Source organism: Brassica napus, chromosome A9, assembly GCF_020379485.1.
Source record: "Brassica napus cultivar Da-Ae chromosome A9, Da-Ae, whole genome shotgun sequence".
NCBI lineage: Eukaryota > Viridiplantae > Streptophyta > Magnoliopsida > Brassicales > Brassicaceae > Brassica > Brassica napus.
Genome location: NC_063442.1, coordinates 31318709 through 31339608, shown reverse-complemented (window position 1 = coordinate 31339608; position 20900 = coordinate 31318709). Strand labels below are relative to the sequence as shown.

Sequence of the window (20900 nt, the reverse complement as noted above, 5' to 3'; positions counted from 1 at the left end):
CATGGTGTTTACAGCAGGAGGTAATCCTGTTAGCTGGAGATCGTCTTTACAGAAAGTGGTGGCACTCTCAACAACGGAAGCCGAGTATATAGCGTTATCTGAAGCTGTTAAGGAGGGAGTTTGGTTAAAAAGGTTTGCAGAGGAGTTGGGTTTTCCTCAAGATTCAGTGGAGATATATTGTGACAGTCAAAGTGCAATTGCATTGTCGAAGAATGCCGTATATCATGAGCGAACCAAACACATGGCGACAAAGTATCATTTCATTAGAGACTTGATTAGAGTTGGAGAAGTTCAAGTACTGAAGATCGCTACAGCCAACAACCCAGCGGACATATTCACTAAGGTTCTGCCTGTGTTCAAGATGAAGGAAGCATTGAGGATGCTTCGAGTTACAAAAGACTAAAGAAGAAAGTTTTAGTCTAAGTCCGGTGAAGGACTTAGGGAGGAGTTCGGTGAAGAACTCAAGTGAAGTCTGGTTGAAGGCTATTGTAAAAGAAAGGAAGGAGTGTGATTCAAGTAAGTATCAAGAACTTGTCTAAGGAGGAGATTTGTTGGTATAGACAAGTCTTAGACATCGGTTTAGCATCAATTGAGTAGCTTAGATTAGATCAGGTTTAGATCGGTTAAGCTTGTAATTGATACTGAACCGGATCTCGCTCTCTAGCTAGGATAAACGCGTGTGGAATGTACACGTGTTATGGTTAACTCAACTCAAGTTATAAGAGTTAGTTAGCTTTAGTTAAGAGTTGACGAGCTGAGCTGATTAGGTTGTTAGATCATTATCTTGAGCGAGTCGACGAGAGCAGAGATCCAAGATTGTATTGACGATGACTCGAGTGTGAGATCATCCGTTGAAGATAGTTGATTGCTGGTTCAATCCCAGTTCCGGTGAGATATAGCGGCCAACATCTAGTTAACGGTGTTGGTGCGGTGAACACCGGGTAAACAGATCGTGTGTGTGCTCCGTAGTCAGAAGATCGAGCTAGTTCCGAGTTGTGACATTAGCATTGTTCTTCACATATGTGTTCGCACTCCGCATATATTTGTTCACATAAATAATGACAAGTAATGACTATGAGTTAAGATCGGTAGATTACTACTATAATAACATGTCAAGATCTAATAAATGACGATATACATGAAAGAGGACATAAACAATAAGCAAAGTTTTCTTATGAACGTTACGTAAATGGCAATATGACGTGTTACAGGCCATTATTATATAGATACACGACTTTGATCTTCTTTATATCATGCTTTTCTCCTCACTCTAAACTTTTCTATTTCTAAAACATATAACCTTCTTGTCGTAAACGAAAGAACGAATGGAACTTGATCCACGTTGATTTATCTCAATCTGGTTAGCTGTCGATAATATTCGTTTTTAATTTTATTTTATTGCCACTTAAAGATCATGTGAGAATGTGGGTTAAAAATAATATTACTATTTATATTCTTAATATTTCGTAAGCATTATACTCGCATGGTCGCATTATTACCAGTATCCTTTTTTTGTCAACGCATTATTACTACTAGTATCTAGAAGAGAAGTAATCAAATCATTTCGAGAAGTAGGTGGCGTCAGAAATTCTCCTACATTAAAGGGTATCATCGTCCATTCACAATAAATTGAAACACGGTTAGGTTCTACGCTGACGTGTCGTGTTTTGAGATAACTTTTGAATGAGAAACAAACTACGCTTTAATAGTTTCGATCCACAAGGCATCGCTTTGTGACCAAACAGCCTTTTGTTTTTCTTTCTTTTTTTAATTAAAACAAAAACCGAATCTCTTTTTTCCCTGTAAGAAGAAGAAACACAAAGCAACTCAAATTCTTCGCTGAAAAATCACTTCTTGTTGTTGTTTTTCTGATCGAGATCGGTCACTAATGGAGAGAGATCGAGGAGAAGCGATCGCTATCGAAATCGCGAGGGAGATTCCACCGGCGGTGAGGACGAGAGTTCCTCGGAGGATTCGCGAGAGGCTTTTGTCCGAATCAAGTAACAAGACAGTACCTTGCGCTCAAGATATCGAAGACAAGCTTCTCCATGCCCATCTTCGTAGACAGGTTTTGTTTCTTTTTCTTAGCCGATTAAGTTAAAGATTTTAATTTCTATATTTAATTTGAAATCTTGTATGTACGTACGTGAAGCAATTCTATCACAACGTTGTGAGAAAGGCTCGTGCGAAGCCCCGAAGCCCATCACGATCATCCGATGAAGAGCTTGGCCAACGAATCGAAGCGAGGCTCCTCGCCGCTGAACAGAAACGGTAAGAGTTAAAAAGTTTAAAAGTGAGAGTCTTTCACTTGACAAGCCTTGTCTGATTGTGTGTTCTTAATATTACAGATTGGAGATTCTCGCTAAAGCGCAGACGCGTCTAGCGAGACTCGACGAGTTAAGACAAGCGGCGAAGACGAGCGTGGAGATTCGATCCGAGAGGGAACGCGTGAAGCTTGGCACTCAAGTGGAGTCCCGTGTCCTAAAGGCTGAAGCCAATAGGATGAGGATTCTCAAGGCGTCTCATCAGAAACGGGCGTCTGCGAAGGAGAGGACGTCTCAGTCGATGATGAGGAGGATGGCGAGAGAGAGCAAGTACAAGGAGCGTGTACGCGCTTCGATCAATCAGAAACGTGTAGCTGCTGAGAAGAAACGGCTGGGGTTGCTTGAAGCGGAGAAGAAGAAGGCACGTGCTCGTGTCCAGCAAGTGCGCCACGTTGCCAACTCTGTTTCTAATCAGCGTGAGATGGAGAGAAGTAAAATGAGGGACAAACTTGAAGACAAGTTGCAAAGGGTAACAAACTATATAAAGCTTTTGGTCTTTGGTTTCTATTTTTTTGATCTTAACGCTTTTTTTTCAGGCAAAGAGACATAGGTCGGAGTTTCTTCGTCAGAGGAGAAGACAGCGTGATTCGATTAGTCTCTACTGCGATATGATGGAGCAAGATGGTGATCTCCTCTCTAGAAAGCTGTCAAGGTAAGTTATAAAAACATTACTCAATTATCTGTTTCTTTAATGGTCTCTCTTAAGAGTTAACTTCTCAGGTGTTGGAGGTGTTTTGTGAGTCAGAAGAAGACAACCTTGGACTTGGCTAAAGCTTATGATGCTTTGAAGATCAATGAGTCATTACCGTTTGAGCAGCTTGCGGTGCTTATTGAGTCGCCTTCTACTCTTAAAGCTGTTAACTCTTTGCTTGATCGCTTTCAACTTCGCTTAGAAGCTTCTAAGAATGTTACCACAGCTGCTTCTCAACCGTTGATAATGGATAACATCGATCACCTTCTCAGAAGAGTTGCAACCCCAAGGAGAAAGATGACGCCGAGGATCAGAAAAGGAAAGAAAGTTACTCCTGGTAGGACCGTGGCTGTGACGACATCTCCGAAGATGTCTAGGTATCCTGTAAGAGTTGTACTTTCTGCTTTTATGATACTCGGTCATCCAGACGCTGTCTTTAACGGTCAAGGCGATCAAGAGGCTGCTCTCAATGACTCAGCGAAAGGGTTTGTGAAGGAGTTTAAGTTATTGATTAAAGTTATTAAAGAAGGTCCTGTGAAGCTGTCTGTTGGGGAATCGAAGCTTCGGACGTTGAGGTCTCAGCTGGACTTGTTTGATAAGGCGTGGTGTGCGTTTTTGAATTCGTTTGTGATTTGGAAAGTTAAGGACGCTCGGTTGTTGGAAGATGACTTGGTAAGAGCAGCTTGTCAGCTTGAGCTTTCCATGATTCAGAAATGCAAGATTACTGCAGAAGGAGATGACGTTATGCTCACTCATGACAAGAAAGCTATTCAGATCCAGGTAACACAAGATCAAGAACTTCTAACGGAGAAGGTGCGGCACTTGAGTGGAAACGCAGGAGTTGAGCGCATGGAGAGTGCCTTGTCGGAGACGCGATCAAAGTACTTTGAGGCCAAGGAGAATGGAAGCCCTATGGCTCATCAGCTCGCTTGTTTCTTTTCTCCCAACTCAACTTCATCTCCAGTTCAGTCTGTGGCTAGTTCAAGTAAAGATAGTGTAGGTGTTGGAGGATCAAAACGTGTTGTTCGTTCTTTATTTAAGGATGATACTCCACCTTCATCTGGGCTCTCTAGAGTCAGTAATGAAGCTGTTGACGAGGTTTCAAAACAGAATGAGTTGTTTGTCAACGAGCTTCTGCACGATTTGAATTTCAAGTTTCCTGGTGGATCCAGTGTCGAGGATGAAGAGGACAATCTTAAGGTTTGTTATCCTTTTGCATTGAAGTAACTTAATTACAATTTAGGTCTCAGCTTTTTTTTTTTGAAATGTGTGATGCAGAGGAAGGTAAAGGAGACTATGGAGAAAGCTTTCTGGGACAGTGTGATGGAATCAATGAAACTGGAGGAGCCAGACTATAGTTGCATCTCTAACCTTATGAGAGAAGTGAGGGACGAACTTTACCAGATGGTGCCAGATAGCTGGAAAATAGAAATAACTGAATCTATTGATTTGGACCTTCTCTCACAGGTTTGCCTCAATCTCTTCTGGTCCTGTATTAAGATGTGTGGTTCTCATTTTCTTCCTTTATTGGCAGTTGCTTAACTCCGGCACCTTGGATATCGATTACCTTGGAAAGATGCTTGAGTTTGCATTGGCTACTCTGCGGAAACTCTCGGCTCCAGTTAATGACCGTGAGAATGAAAGCACCCACCAGAGTTTGCTCGAGGAGCTTCACAGGTTGTGTCAAGCTAAAGATGAGTCTGGTAACCTCCATGCTGTTGCAATTGTCAAGGGGATCCGCTTCATTCTTGAGCAGATTCAGGTCTGTATCCCACAAAACTTCTTCTCTCTTCATCAACATTAGCTTTGGAAAGAAAAATTAAATTTGTTTTGCGTTGTCAACTTAACAGGAGCTTAAGCGAGAGATAGGCCTTGGGCGCATAACAATGATGAAACCCTTCTTGAAAGGTCCAGCAGGCTTTGATTACCTCACACAAGCTTTTGAGAAGCGTTACGGACCTTCCACACAAGCCCACGGTTCACTACCAGCGACGCGGAGGTGGATATCAACTCTTTCCTCTTGCAAAGACGAGTGGGAAGAGCACACCAATATGCTTTCAGCTCTGAATGTGGTTGAGAGATCCTCCTCGATGGGAATATCTCTCAAAACGGGTGGAAGCTTTCTATCTTCAGACAAAACCGCATCACAATCAACTGTCACGGATGCTGCAGGTTTCTAATTGTTGCCTTTTATTAATCAAATTCATTTTTTTAGATTATGGAACTTATGTTTTACATATGGTTTGGTTTCAGAAGGTCAAGTGTTAGAATGCAAGGGAGAGAGAGTTGATTTGACAGTGAGGCTTGGATTGTTGAAGCTGGTGAGTCAGGTTTCTGGTTTAACTCTACAAGTTTTGCCAGAAACTTTTCTGCTCAATCTCTCTCGGTTGAGGGGGACTCAAGCTGAGATTCAGAAGATAACTGTAGTAACCACAAGGTATGAATGATAAGTTAAAGACTCATTATAGAAATTATAGAGACTCTTTACCTAATTAATGAGTTCTTGTGTTCCCCAGCTTGCTCATTTGGCGACAAATGCTAGCGAGTGAGAGAGTGGTGAAGAGCGAGAGCGAAACAGAAACCATGGCAAAGAAGCTGTTGAATCTGTTAGATGGGAAGGAGGAAGCAGGGTTGATGGAGATTGTTGAGATAACGATGAGTGAAGAAGGAGATGAGAGGAAGAAGATGATGATGAGAGGGTTATTGAGGAAGAGCTTGGAAGAAGGTAACACAGTGTACGAGAGAGTTACAGGTTGTATATACAAAGCACTGAGAGGAGTTTTATTGGCTGGGAACGGTGAAAATGGGAAGAGGGTGGTGGAAAGAGAGATGAAGAAAGTGGGAGTTGGAGGAGGAAGTGGTGGTGGTGGTTTGAAAGAGAGGGTTATAGAGACGGGTCGAGTTCTTGGAGTCGTGGCTTGTGTCTCGGTCAGAGTTCATGGTCCATGGTTGGCTCATCTCATGCAGCTTTGAAAGCCCCACTCTGGTAACATTGTATAGCTATTTGTATATATATATATATATATGATTATAATAACACGTAATGTGATAATAAGCCTGCTTTATGATTTGATGATGATGCAATAATGCATACATGCTGATTTGTAAAAACAAAAACGGCTTTTGAATTGGGTCTTCTTCTCCCTCTTTAGTGTGTAGTGTAACGATTGAATAAAGTGTTGGAATAGCTTTGTTAATTGTGTTATTGTATTCTGAAACGTTGTATATAATGGGGTTAATGTTAAATTATATTAAAGCTTGCTTTCAAATTTATCGATGTATTTTATGTGTTGCTTTATTCTTTCTTTTTCGTGGACCACAAGTATTTGATCATGGCATCATTAAAATGTTTTTGGACATAGTTTATTGATTCGTGATTAATTTTGGACAGTCTACTGATGGAATCATTAAAAAAGTGAATTACTTGTGTAATGAGATTAACTAAATTAATTAGGAAGATAATGAAAATGGGGATTGCTTATCTTATATAAAAAAAAGAAGTCAATTAAATACAAAAAAAAATATGTGAAAATCTTCTTGTTCCAATGGTCTCAATAGAGTTTGATTTGCATAACTTCTTAGATTTAAAGATGGAAAAATAAAACCATTAGATATTACTATTACTTTTGAAAATGGTTTCAGACGGTGCAAATAGATTACAGTTTTTTTTTGTTTTTTGCAAATAGGCAGAAATGCCAGTTATAAGCTTATGTAATAAGGGCTAATTTGCGTACTAGCCATAAATCAAGACTAAATTAAATAAATAACCTTGATTTTGACATTATTTAGTGGCAGACATTTTATACACAAATTATCCGGTTTTGACCCTTACCTTAACAGGTAACCAGTTACAAGTGATAGTACTTTACGTCTTGCGTTGTGTGTTGTGATGAGAACCACATAGTGAAACACAAAAAAATTAACAAAAACGAAAGGGAAATATTTTTACAGTTTACATTTTTGACAGTAAATAATTTTAATGGTAATATTTTTGAACTTCTATGATGACATCGAAGTGTGTACTTTTTACCCAACCTGAACTTGAAACCAACATAAACTAAACTGAAAAAACAGTATTTTTCATTCCATCTGTATAGTACAAAAACGAATAAAGCCATTCTATACAGAATAGCCGACATATTCTATTTCATATTACAAAAGTTATTTAGGGAATACTAAACCCTAACTGGAAATATTAAACCCGAACCTCTGATTTGTAAACCATACACACATTTTAATGATGTAGGTTAATGATTATAAATGTGTGTTATAGAGTTACATATATATTTGCACCGTCTATTACGGGAACACTTCTAGACTATATACAATGTACTATTTAAAATGATACTATGTGCATACTAGAGCCAAGATTGAGCAACATGAAATACAAAGCTAATAGGGATGGTAATAGAACACTTAGCAGTAAACACTAAACCCAAGTTAAGAAAATATAAACCTAATCCATAGGCAACCCAAATCTTCAGAAAATTAAATTCACATACCATAATACTGGAGACATGTATTTACATACCACATGAAATACAAAGCTAATGAGGATAGTAATAGAAAACTTGATAGTAAACACTAAATCCAAGTTAGAGAAATATAAACCCCAATACATAGGCAACTCAAATCTTTGTGAAATTAAATCCACCTGCCATAATACTAGAGACATGTATTTACATTCCTCATGAGCAACATGAAATACAAAGCTAATGAGACTGGTAATTAAACACTTGACATTAAACACTAAACCCAAGTTAGGAAAATATAAACCCTAATCCACCATAGGCAACCCAAATCTTCAGGAAACTAAATCCACTTGACATCAAAACCTGTCTCAAACAATCTACTTGTAAGGTCTAATTTTTCCATACTAAACCTGAAGAATGAAAAATAAGAGAGGCGAAGAGTGAGGACGGTTCACACTGTAATATTAAATATAGAAATGAATTATGAGTCAAATCGAATAAGAATGGCTAATGAATGGAAAGGCATATGATGTAAAAGTATGATTCCATGTAAAATGGAATAATGTGAACCTTATACTATTCCACTTGACATGACATATATCAACGAGATATACTGATACGGACATACGATGAAACATCTATGTATTGCAGATGCTATTCCATAAAATAATAGATATTTCTACACCATGAACTATGCACTGCAGAGACGAAAACCCCAATTCAAGCAGAACATCATAGAGGATCCCAAAATAAAATCAGATAAGCAGAGAAGAAGTTTAGTAACCAGAATCGACGGAAGAACACTTCAAACTTACAAGACTGTCAAAGAGCTCAGAAGAATCAAGTTGGTGAAGTTGGAGAGGTCGGCTGGGTTACTATCCGCCGCCGAAACCGTTACGCAAAACCCAACCGCCGAACCCTAACGGCGAACACGATTAAAAGGGAGGACGACCGAGATAAAAATTGGATTGCATGCAGAGGCGAGGCGTTGGAGCAGATCGGAGGTCTTTCGACTTCGAGAAATTGCCGAAGAAAGTGAGAAGAAGAAGATGTGATTCAGATGAAGACACGATTTACCTTTGTGCTGTTAATTTTTTTAAAAAATTAATTTTTGTAGCAGGTGCAGCCGATTAATTAAAAGGATAATATTGTATTATTATGTATATATGACGCCGTGTATCTGTTCGTTAGGTAAAATAGCTACTTTGTCAATTATCGTTTTTTTCGTTGCCATACATCCGAATTCTCCATGTAATAATTTTAATAAGTAAAATAATAATAAAAATTTGGTTATAAAGTAAAATTAAATTAAGAAATTTTTACCCTCAGAGACACATTTTGTCTTTTCAATATCACTAAGAGACACATTGTGATACAACACACTTTCTTATGTTAGGTTTACTAATATAACCCTCAACTAGAGTCATCTTCACTTAGATAGAAATCATACCCAACTAGACCAATCTAGTTAACCAAAACCAAACAGATTCCTTATCTTTTACTTTTTACAAACCCTCCGTTTACCTTATCTTTTTCCTTTTTCACGGTTCTTGTTAATCTTCTCTTTCTCCCGGATACGCCGACGAACCCGATGAACCCTAATCATGTCTCTTTCATTTTTTGACTCTCTTCTCCGATTACGCTTTTCTGTTTAACCCAATCATCGCGAGTTCCATTTCTCGACCCAGATGTTCTTGAGCTTTGCGGTCCAAATCAAACCTCCCCAGACCTTTGTGATCTCTTTGATTTTCTGATTCTTCTCGAGGCTCAGTCCCGTGGAAACGATGGCGGTGGCGGTGGAGGGCATGGTGGAAAAAGTGGTGGATACCACAGTGGAGACGGTGGTGGTTGTGGAGGCAATGGTGGAAGACGTGAGTATGGATACAATGGTGGTGGTTGGTGGAGGTGGCTGCCGAATCTTCATCCACAAAACCTTGAACATAAGACCCCATCCACAAGATCTTCATCCACAAAACCTTGATTCATGTGTTCACATTTTCCAGTGTCCATAATTTTACCATCTACAATGTGTATGTTCATATCTAACTCGTCCACAACTTTTCGTGTCCACAAACACTTGACATGCAAGGTGCAATTTCTGCTTCAAAATCGAACCATTTTAGCTTTCTTTTGTTTCTAATGATATATCTCAACTTTCGTCTCTTTGTTCTAAAATTAGCAGAGAAAGGAGAAAAATAGTTTATTCCCTGTCAACTGTTCACCGTAACCACAACCATTGCGTCCATACATATCCATCCATAAGTATCTGTTAAGTGTCCACGTTTCTTGCGTCCACATTCTTTATGTCCATAAATTTTCTATTGATTGTGCTCGATGACTTTTCAGATTTACTTAATTTTTCTACTATATTTATGTACATATAACAAGTAAAAAGATAATTAAACAGATTTTAATTTGCTTGTCCATAATTCTTGTTTCTACAACTTATTTGTAATTTACGTGTTCACAACTCATTAATCCACCTTTTTTTTTCTATCCACAATATAAATGTCCATATTTCATTTGTCCACAAATGCTTAATCCAAAAATCTGAGTTTACAACTATTTTTACTTTTTAGCTTGTTTCATTTATTCCAACCAGAAGGAATATTTGGTTTGGTTTTTTAAAGGGACATCCTCTTCCCATTCACGTTGGTTAACAAGCTGAGGGTATTTTTGTCCACCACAAAAACACATATCCTAATAATATGTGTTATATCCATTATGTGTCTTTAAGCGTAAACAAAAGACACAAAGTGTCTCAGAGTGTAAACGTCTCTTAAATTAAATAAGAGAAAAAGCGAAAAGGGAACGAAAATGCAAAGCCTGGGAGGGATTAGGAGCTGGCCGGCGACTTGGAGAACCACGACGGCGTCTATGACGACGACAACGACGGAGAGCGTCAGAAAAGTTGCGCAGGTACTAACCGTCGCAGGATCAGATTCCGGCGCCGGAGCAGGAATCCAAGCCGACATAAAAGTCTGCGCGGCTCGCGGCGTCTATTGCGCTTCCGTGATAACCGCCGTCACAGCTCAGAACACTCGTGGCGTTCAATCTGTTCATCTTCTCCCTCCGGACTTCGTCTCGGAGCAGCTAAAATCAGTCCTTTCCGACTTCGAAGTCGACGTCGTAAGCTATTTGATTACTCTCGTCTTCTCTCTTCCTCTGTTCTCTTATTGGTGTGATGGTAACTGTCGCAGGTGAAGACTGGGATGCTTCCTTCTCCTGAGATCGTCGAAGTTCTTCTCCAGAATCTTTCAGAGTATCCTGTCCGTGGTAGAGTAACCAAAACTCACACACTTGTTGTTCTGTTTTTTTTTTTTTGGATTTGAAAGGTTGTGTCTTTCAATGGTTAATGTAGTTTGTATTTAATCAAGGTAGCTTTGGTTGTTGATCCTGTGATGGTATCAACTAGTGGGCATGTTCTTGCTGGTTCTTCTATCCTCTCCATCTTTCGGTAAAAACGTTTTGTAGCTTCAGTGAAATGGTAGTTATGATCTTTCTGAGTATGTTTTTTTCTTAATTGCAGAGAGAGATTGCTTCCACTTGCTGACATTATAACACCAAATGTGAAAGAAGCATCTGCTTTGCTTGGTGGTGTTCGGATTCAGACTGTTGCAGAGATGCGGTCTGCTGCAAAATCGTTGCATCAAATGGGTCCTAGGTTCTCGTTCCTCCGCAAACCTACATACAAGTTTCTTCCTTTTTAGATTTGATTGCTATGTGGTCATGGTTGTTTAGGAGCATTACGTGTGACGTTTGATCCACTTCTTTTTTTTTCACTAATTCAGATTTGTACTAGTCAAAGGTGGTGATCTTCCTGACTCATCAGATTCAGTGGATGTTTACTTTGATGGTATGATAAGCTCATCGGTCTCCCCCAAAATGAGATTCTTTTATTGTTTTTTCTTGATGGACTTAAACTTATGTGGTTGTTTATATACACGTGGGACCATTCTTTTATAGGCAATGAGTTTCATGAACTCCACTCTCCTCGCATAGCTACAAGAAATACTCATGGGACTGGTTGCACTTTGGCTTCATGTATTGCAGCTGAGCTTGCTAAAGGCTCTAACATGCTCTCTGCCGTGAAGGTTTACGTCTTCACTGAATACATTTCTGTGACATGTCTCCCTGTGATGTATGATAGGAAACCGTAATTGGGATTTGAGAATATCTGTTTTTGGATTAGAGAACTGTATTATTAACAAGGCTAATCTCATGTCCCGGACCCTTCTGATGTTGGCAGGTGGCTAAGCGCTTCGTAGATAGTGCTCTAAACTATAGCAAAGATATTGTGATCGGCAGTGGCATGCAAGGACCCTTTGACCACTTCTTGAGTCTCAAGGATCCTCAAAGCTATCGACAAAGCACATTCAAGCCAGATGACCTGTTTCTATACGCCGTTACAGATTCTAGAATGAACAAAAAATGGAACCGATCCATTGTCGATGCCGTGAAAGCTGCTATAGAAGGAGGGGCCACAATCATACAGCTGAGGTTTAAACTTGAACTTCTTTCTGGATTCATCTCATCTCTTATAGAAACCCGTTATAACATCTCAGCGCTTTTGCAGGGAGAAAGAAGCTGAAACTCGGGAGTTTCTCGAAGAAGCAAAGTCGTGTGTGGACATATGCAGGTCCAACGGAGTTTGTTTGCTGATAAACGACAGGATCGACATTGCCATTGCTTGTGATGCTGATGGAGTCCATGTTGGCCAATCAGACATGCCGGTTGATCTAGTACGGTCTCTTCTTGGCCCGGACAAGATCATAGGGGTCTCATGTAAGACGCAAGAACAAGCCCACCAAGCTTGGAAAGATGGTGCAGACTACATTGGGTCAGGAGGAGTTTTTCCAACGAACACGAAGGCCAACAATCGTACCATAGGACTTGATGGACTCAGAGAAGTATGTAAGGCATCAAAGTTGCCTGTGGTTGCTATTGGAGGGATTGGAATCTCAAATGCTGAGTCTGTTATGAGGATCGGTGAACCGAATCTAAAAGGAGTAGCGGTTGTGTCAGCTTTGTTCGACCAAGAGTGTGTTTTGACTCAAGCTAAGAAGTTGCATAAAACGCTTACAGAGAGCAAAAGGGAACATTGAAGACTCGTAAAATACTTTTGAAGTTAGTTCTTCCTGTTGTTGATTTCATATGTATCATGTATAATAATTGGTTAAATTACCAAAAAAGCAAATCAAGAAACAAAATAAAACATTATATCTTGAAAATAATGTTTCATTACTTGTGTTCATCGTCATCAGCTCTTCAGTTTATGCTGTATCATTGGAGAATGGAGCTTAGTGATCCAAGAGATTTTCACCGGATTGTTATCTCTGTGAAGCTATGAGAAGAAACTCTAAGTTTATTCGCCTGCTCATAACCTGATTCATACATTTTTCCTCAGATAATCTTCACATTCTCAAAGTTTCCAATAGATGCAGTTAATAAAAGAGATTGAACTGTGTTTTCATTTGGCTTCACTTATTGATACAGAAATCTGAAAAATGTGACAATTTAATTTTAATGCGTACAAACAAACCGTTTCCATTGCCTCTAATATACACAAGACACCGAAATGATGATACAAAGAGCGTAACTTTTTTTTTTGACACAGTTAAGTTTAGTCGGCAGGTGGGGTTGAAGAGAGCTCAACAAGCGTCTTCTCTGCTGTTCTCCTATTCAGCAACTGCAAAAAGAGAACAGAAGCAACCATATGAGAAAAAAGAAAACAATTGCTTGAAATATAATCATCATGTATAATGCAGAGTACTGATATACCTCCATGGTTGCTTTAACTGACGCTTGCATCCTATTCTGTCTATCAACTTTGCATCCTCCGCACCAACTTGAGAAATCGCTTTGATAACTCTTCATCTCTCGAAACGTTGAGCTTTACATGACACAAACACATGGAAATATGAAAACCCCATTTTGAAATGGTTCATGAAACAGATGCAAAGACATTGGCTGATGAAAATGTATACACACAAATGCTAGGCATTTTAGAAAACTTTGGTTAAATGGGAGATCAGTGTGAAAGGCTTTTTACCTTCTACACCAGAGAATCAAGTTGACACGGTGTCCAGAAGTCGTAGCTTTAGCACCATGGCGGTGACGTCCAAGATGAAGAATGGCTCGTCCAGGTACATGAGAGTAATCATAATTTTCCTACAGAAAGAATTTGTGAAGAATCTCATAAGTTGAAGCTCACTTATAAATCAATGGAGAAACATCTTTGTGGTTGAGACAAGATTAGTAAAAATACATTTTCAACGCTTTCTGAATTCACATGGTGATCACATCTCACACCTCGGAAGTAAAGCTCCCCACCAGAAAATTGTTTACCCAAGCAGACATTCAAAGAAACCTCTGAGTCATCCACATGGAACCCTAAAAATCAAGCAAGCAAGCAAGTTTTAGATGTTCCCACCACCCCAAATCAAACTAACAAATAAAGAGACTATACCAAGATCAGTGTCCCTGTCTTTTCCATACTCAACAATAAAGCCATGGTGAGAATCTAAACCGGTTCCACAGACTTCCGGGAACAAAACTGATAAAACATCAAAAACCAAAACCATGAGCACATCTGAATATAATAAGCTTTTGCAACAATACACAAACACAAGTAGAAGGCTGGCTATACATTGAGATATAGGACTAATGAAGTCATCAACCAACTTCTGAAGCATGGTTTCAAAGCCAAAATCATCAAGGACAACACCAAATCTGTTCATAGTATTGGGCCTCATTATCGTGGATCTTGAATCATACACCCATTTCTCCATATGTTCAACCTGAGAGCAAACATGTTAGAATCTGAAAATCTGACAGACAAGAGATGGATAAAAACGAAGACTTTCAATTTCATATATACCTCAGCAAGTAACATTTCACAAAAGCGTGGCTGGAGCATATCGAAAGTGTAAATCCCAGGAGCAGATGGAACAATCATGCTTCTAAACCTCTCCTCCGAGGGCTGACTAACAGCATCAAGAAACGAAGGCACGAAGAAACGAGCAGGGTCAAGAGTATAGATATCTCCATGCAGACGCTGGAACATCAGATGAAGCAAGATTCAATGACACAATCCAGATACAGAAGAATGTAAAGATAAAAACTTTTACCTGGTACGAAGACAAGATCCTCTGTCTGTACTCTCTATGCCTCTGAATCTGCTCCCAAGAAGAAAACTCAAGCTCAAATTCAAGAAAGGGGAAGCTCGAAGTAACAAGAAACAACAGAGATAAAAAGATGGAAGCTTTACCCGGTTAAGCTCAGTGGCAGGGGAGTAACTTTGAAGAAGCTCACTCATGAAACGAGCCTTTTCGATTCTTGTGGAATTGAGAATCTTCTCGGGCAAGTAGCGCTCGAGCGAGCTGAACAGAGCCGGGCTGAAATCAAGCGGTAGATCCTCATAGTTCTCCGGCTCGTGCTCTTCGTTAGGGGTTCTCCGAAGCTTCAATCTTGCGTCGCGGGTTTTGGAGGAGGGTGGTCGAGGTCGCTGCTGCTGTTGTTTGCCTGAAGAATCGAGAGCCATATGGGATCTGAGGTGAGTTAGATTGACACATTCAGGTGAGAGAGGCGATGCTCATTTTTTTTAGGGTTTACGTTTGGAGATGAATGATGATGGTTTGTCTCGGGGGTTAGGGTTCCGCAGCACCTGTTTGTGTTTATAAAGAACAAGAAAAAATTATGGTGGGACCACTGTCATTTTTAGAAACGTTGATTTTTTTTTTGTTTTGTAATTACGTTGATTGGAATCTTATTAGTGAAAATCATTTGATTCTATATCTGAATCATATTTCATCTGTTAATATTTCATATTTTCACACATTAAAACATTTTAAGATTTTAAATGCATAATTGTATCTTATCAACAATTTTCAATAATTTTATTAACTTAATAAATTCGGTTTTTATAAGTTTACAATTTATCAAACTAATCAAAAATCATTTTGTAGAAAGAAATTTCAAAACATATACCTTTTGAAACAGAGAATAGATAACAGACTTATTTAACCAAAAAGACCAGTAAACCTGAATAATGTTGTTGGTGAAAGTTTAGGTTTAAATAAGCATTTTGTTGTTCTTTGCTGCAAATAGATAAAAATAGCTTTGCATATGGTTTGTTCAAAAATAGACTCATGATGATTCATGAGAGAATGACAGAAAGAAGAATGTGTGACAGAGATTACAAAAGAGAGGAGCATTGACTGTAATGTTTACCTAAAACATGCTCAGGAGTGTAGAAAGAAGCAGAGCCTTGTTACTTTAACTTTCTTCCTATAAATGTCCTACATTGAAGTTATGTGTTTCACACTTTCTCTCTTTCCCCCAAAAAAATGTTTTCAAAAGAATTAAACAAATACACATGAATCTTCTTGCAAACAACACCCATTTATGTGGTCATGTTTTTATTCCCATTCTTCTTGCTTCTGCCATACTTGCAGGTAAGAGGTGAGTTATATGGTAAAAGTAAACGAGCTTCAACAACACTGGATAGATTCCGGCCAATAGCTTAGAGCTAGCTGTGTTTTCCCCTGAAGAAGTAGCTGCATTACAATCTGATATCACAGATGTCTTTGGGAAAGCTAAGAGAAGAGTTTTGTACATACCAATCAAGCTGAGCCATCAACAAAGACTTCTGTGCATAGTAATTGTAAAATTGAACCATATGCACTCTCAGGGACAAAACCGGCCAGCTCCAAGAAAAATATGTTCATTCAAAGTCAGCACCTCTGCTTCCTCTTCAACTGCGTAATATCTTTTCAAGGAACTCAACCTCTCGTGATGCGTGATCTTTATCCAAATGCTTGAACAAGGCCCAGCGTGTGTAAGCATCCGGCTCAATCCCTTTCTCCAACATCTCATCGTAAGTCGCAGTAGCCATGGATAGATTCCCACTTTTGACAAACCCTTTCACAAGAGTCGTGTACGTCTTCACATCAGGATCAATCCTTTTCCTAAACATCTCAGCTTTTAACCTCTGAGCACTTTCCAAATCCCCTGACTCGCAAAGACCATCATCCATCAGAGTATTGTAAGTGACGACACTAGGAGGGATGTTCCTAACTATATCAACTCACCAAACAAGAGAAAAGCCTCTCTAATCTTCCCCAATCCATGCATCAGAGTGTTGTAAGACACAACATCAGGAGCCGACATACCAAGCAGCACCCGTCTAGCATCATCCATTCTTCTAAATCTCACAACTCGATATAAGGTCCCTAGGCCCAACTATAACTAAAAACCCTTAGTTTCTAAAAGGCAACCCTATTATCTATTGATTGACCTCTCATCCACCGAATTAACGCAACTAAGTTCCAATTCTCTCATCGATCCTTGAAAACAAACACCATGGCTCCTCCCTACAACTTCGTCGGTAAGATCTACGGCTTCTTCCTTGTCAAAATAGATATGCTTTGCCCGTTTTGCTTAATCGTTAGATAATAATATCTTTTTATCTGATTGAGCTTTGTCCAATTTGCTTTATCATCGCAGATGCTCCGACAGCCGTGTTTTGGGACACTATTTGTTGCCCAGTCCCTGCTGACTTACATTTTATTCATGTACTGCGCGCACAACATTAAACGATGCCTACATGAAAGTTGCTATAATGGTATCGTTAAATACATGGTTTATGATAGCGCAAGTCCTTCCCTTATTATCCATGAAAAACCCCCCGTAGAGAATCTGGTCATCACTCGCTTCCCGCAAGGTTTAGACTAGGCCTGGGATTTTTATCCATAACCGAATACCCGAACCGGAACCGATCCGAAATGGACCAGTTCGGTTCGGTTTCGGTCCTAGACAATTTATCCGATGGATATTAGTGTTAATTATCCATGGGTATCGGTTCGGTTTCGGTTTTTACCCGAAACCGAACGGGTACCCGTTTAACCCGAATTCTATGTTTAAAAAACATAGATTTGTATCTTCTGAGGGTCGAACCCGGGTTGGATAGGCACAGCAACAACTGTTATACCACTAGACTAGTTCAACTTTGTTGTATTTAATACATGTTACTAATATATATACGATTTCTATTTACTTTTCTTAAAAAAATAAAATAAAAAAATAAAAAACTGGTATATAATTATTTTATTTTGCAAATATTTATATAATTCACATAAGAAACGGGTATCCGGAACCGACCCGAAACCGGTAGTACCCGATCCGAAATCCGAACCGAAATCTACTAAGTACTCATTGGGTATAGAATTCATTTATCCGAAAAATCCGGACCCGATCGGTTCCTATCCGAACCCGAACCGAATATCCGAAATCCCAGCCCTAGTTTAGACCCTTTCTCTATTTCATTCTTCAGTTTTTTTTTTCTGTAATTTATTGTTATTTGATATATATGTAGGAGGTGATCCATTCGACAAGTTTAAGAAGGTTTTTGTCGATCTCATGGAATGGTCGATTGATAATCCGGTTCCTGCCAACATTCTTTACATCTCAGGAGAAACGAATCCTCATCTGACCGGTCTCATCAACAAATTAGGTATGGACTGCATCAACACGCTCTTATGCGTACCATATAGCCTTGCTGCCTTTCCTACTAACGGACGACTTCCATTACTCACCACAGATTTTCACTTCGTTAGAAGCGTCTGGTCCTGGTGTGAGTTATCTCATGGAAGACCGCCTTTCATCACCAAAGGTGCTCGTGGATCCTGTTAAAAGTGGCTAAAGGAAGAGCTTCGGAAGAAAAAGCAAATACTCTGGGTTTGATGGATAAGGTTACTAAATTACTAAATAAGTTAGTGTCATAAAACCTTGTCTTTTACTTATCTCAACTTTATGTTTGTATTTAAAACCTATCCATACATTTGATCAGGTATCAAATCAAAGTTAATATAATTTGCTTTGTAGCTCTCCTTATCTTTTCCAATCTTCTTCTCCAAGCATTCTTCAAGTATGTCCTATTAGATAAATTACCTGCGCGGGATGAGTTTGTGATTCCCAACTTTACAGTTCGCAATAATACACAATGTTTATAAAGTCCAAACCGGACCGGCAGGTGAAAAAGGTGCAATTTTGCTTTTTGGTGGCAAAATGCGTGTTCACATTTTTGGTGAGAAAATATGTTTTTGGCATGAAAATACGTTTTAGCAAATTTGACAGAAAATATATTTTTTCTGATTTTAATTGGAAAATGAATTTTTGTGGTTTTACGGTTTTGGCAAAAGAAAAAAAATTTGGCAGAAGGATTACTTTGTCAAGGTTGAGACGGAGAAGCATGTCTCAATAGGCTTTAATCTACTCTACAAGCGTCCATCTCTAAAGATGGTGAACCAATATCGTTCAAAACATCATGGACCAACGATTGATTCTACTAGAACCATTCAGGTCAACATCCTTCAGAAATAGAAGACCAAGATGACAACACTAACGTTCTCCAAACACACAACAATGCATGAAAGAATGTATGTGGTAGCCAACAAAAACAAAGAAAGATGAACATCAAGAGAAACTGGACTGATTCACATTTCTGAAGTTAGCATATGATTTTTGAGTTTGCTAAAAGAGGTGTTATCAGAATCACACAACCGAAGCAAATTTGAGGAAATGCAAAAACAGGTTATGAGAATCACACAACCAAGGAACAGATGCTAAAACATAGTCATAGATACGAGTTTTCAAAAGGTTATTTAGAATACTGAAACTAAGACAGGTTTTCTGGTTTGCGGAACACAAGAATAATAATCATGATTGGATTTCCATGTTGTGAAAAGCACTTTTGGCGCTTCAGGCTCGGGCTCAATGCATCATCAGTGTCATCAGGGTGAGAGGTGGTATGCGAAGTTGCATGGTTAGGGATGAGAGGGCGCCCACCAAGCATGAGAGTATCCCAGAACCACACAGATGATGCATCCTTAATAAGAGGCCCTGATGCATGTCCATTAGGCAGTGCTAGCAGTATATTGTGCCCTTTCTTCTTCAATAGATTAAGAGTAATAGATAAGTTAGTGTCTCCCGAGATTAGCAGATAGTTTGTAGGGAAAGGAAACTCTTGTGCCCGGGATAACATTTCCGCAGTTATAATGCTAAAGTCTGCATACTTATCTCCTTAAAAAAAAAAAAGTTAAAGGCTTGCAGCAATCATACATATATATAAGTCAACAGAGTTTAAGGGATTCACCGTTTGCATCTACGTGTAGGTAGGTAATGCCGCTGCGACAAATGGAGTTATTGACTTTCCTAGGGGTAAGATTACAATCCCCATAACCGAAGAAACGGATCATACGTATGGAGAGCCAATCTTATATTTGTTACGACCCTAGAAGCATCACAATCTTCAGGGATTCCACAACTCCGAACATCCCAAAAGACTGTAATGGGGGCTTTAACGAATTGCTTCTCACCCATCTTCAACCCAACTACCCAAGCAAATCTTCTCGCCTCGATTCTTCTTCGTCTGATGACAGTGGATCGCCACTCTCTCCGTCACTCTCACCATAATAATCATCATCGTAGTCAACTTCATCATCCGCATCCTTGACCTCGGCCGCGACCAAAGCTTCTTCCTTCTTTATATCCATCTCGAAACCAGATGAGAGATTAAGCAAACTTAGCTCAACAATAACGAGAGATAGATGGGGAAATTACATGTTTACCACTTTCATGGTATCACTTTTCATTTTTACCATCACTAATGAGACATTTTCAAAAATACCTTTTACATTAAGTGGCAAAAGACTCTTATGCCCTTGTTATTTATATATATAATAAATCATTATTTAAGTAAAAATAAAAAAATAAAAAAAATAAAAATAAAAAAATGAAAAAAATAATAAAAAATAATAAAAAATAAAAAAATAAATAAAAAATAAAAAATAAAAAAATGTAATTTTTTTTTATGTTTTCGAATTATACATTTTCAAATTCGAACTTTTTTATAAAAAAAGAAATTTTTGAATTTTTTTTCTTTTCAAATTTCTTTTGGAAAAATGAAAATTATGTTTGAAACTATTTTTTTTAAATTTTTTATATATTTTCTAAGTATTTATATATTTATTAGAATCATAAATTTCACATTCCACAAACCCTACCCCACCCCTCAACTCTAAACCCTAAGTCTAGATTAGTTAACCTTAAGGGTATAATTGTATTTTACCCTTCCTTAAAAGTGAGGGTAAAAGTGGTTAGTGTAAACATGAAAAGTGGTATTATGAATGTGGTATTTGTGACAATTTCCCGAGATAGATTTGGGAGAGATTTTCAATTTTAGAGAGAAAACGATCCCCAATCCAGCTATATAATAGGAAACAGCGACGCCGACAAAAAAAAAAGATTTTTGTTTAAATGTTCCAAAATTTCAGTTTTGGTTCACAAGTTTCATTTATTTATAGAATAGCTCAGAACATGTTTTAAAAACTGTCTCGTTTAAAATTAATTCTT

At 38.6% G+C, this 20900-nt stretch overlaps 4 protein-coding genes across 6 annotated transcripts; 2 read left to right on the top strand and 2 right to left on the bottom strand.

Annotated features, from left to right (window-relative positions):
• Nucleotides 1–1712: 1712 nt before the first annotated feature.
• Nucleotides 1713–6286, top strand: LOC106347522. Of its 2 annotated transcripts, none has more exons than XM_013787095.3 (10): nt 1713–2068; nt 2153–2271; nt 2349–2793; nt 2861–2976; nt 3045–4215; nt 4294–4482; nt 4550–4777; nt 4866–5187; nt 5272–5452; nt 5532–6286. In XM_013787095.3, exons 1-10 carry the CDS (start codon nt 1889–1891, stop codon nt 5986–5988), a joined length of 3408 nt encoding a protein of 1135 aa, XP_013642549.1. In that variant the 5' UTR covers nt 1713–1888; the 3' UTR covers nt 5989–6286. The 2 variants fall into 2 exon arrangements, with proteins under 2 accessions (XP_013642549.1, XP_013642543.1); XM_013787089.3 differs by having other exon boundaries at nt 5269–5452.
• A 3950-nt stretch (nt 6287–10236) lies between these two features.
• LOC106347538 (thiamine biosynthetic bifunctional enzyme BTH1, chloroplastic) lies at nt 10237–18373 on the top strand. 2 transcript variants are annotated; one of them, XM_048740969.1, is made up of 9 exons: nt 10244–10616; nt 10688–10763; nt 10869–10944; nt 11017–11151; nt 11279–11343; nt 11454–11581; nt 11737–11987; nt 12064–12476; nt 18192–18373. In XM_048740969.1, the coding sequence occupies exons 1-9, from the start codon at nt 10305–10307 to the stop codon at nt 18269–18271; spliced, it is 1536 nt and encodes a 511-aa protein (XP_048596926.1). In that variant the 5' UTR covers nt 10244–10304; the 3' UTR covers nt 18272–18373. The 2 variants fall into 2 exon arrangements, with proteins under 2 accessions (XP_013642561.1, XP_048596926.1); XM_013787107.3 differs by lacking the exon at nt 18192–18373 and having other exon boundaries at nt 10237–10616; nt 12064–12747.
• On the bottom strand, nt 12936–15156 carry LOC106429800 (2-oxoglutarate and iron-dependent oxygenase domain-containing protein ICU11-like). The gene is made up of 9 exons (XM_013870549.3): nt 14758–15156; nt 14618–14665; nt 14368–14544; nt 14137–14287; nt 13957–14043; nt 13756–13880; nt 13540–13658; nt 13269–13380; nt 12936–13176 (listed from the first exon to the last, which is right to left on the bottom strand). Exons 1-9 carry the CDS (start codon nt 15028–15030, stop codon nt 13111–13113), a joined length of 1158 nt encoding a protein of 385 aa, XP_013726003.1. The 5' UTR covers nt 15031–15156; the 3' UTR covers nt 12936–13110.
• Nucleotides 18374–18951: 578 nt separating the features above from the next.
• LOC125578394 lies at nt 18952–20062 on the bottom strand. Its single transcript, XM_048740970.1, has 2 exons — nt 19642–20062; nt 18952–19568 (listed from the first exon to the last, which is right to left on the bottom strand). The coding sequence occupies exons 1-2, from the start codon at nt 19742–19744 to the stop codon at nt 19165–19167; spliced, it is 507 nt and encodes a 168-aa protein (XP_048596927.1). The 5' UTR covers nt 19745–20062; the 3' UTR covers nt 18952–19164.
• Between the last annotated feature and the right edge of the window lie 838 nt (nt 20063–20900).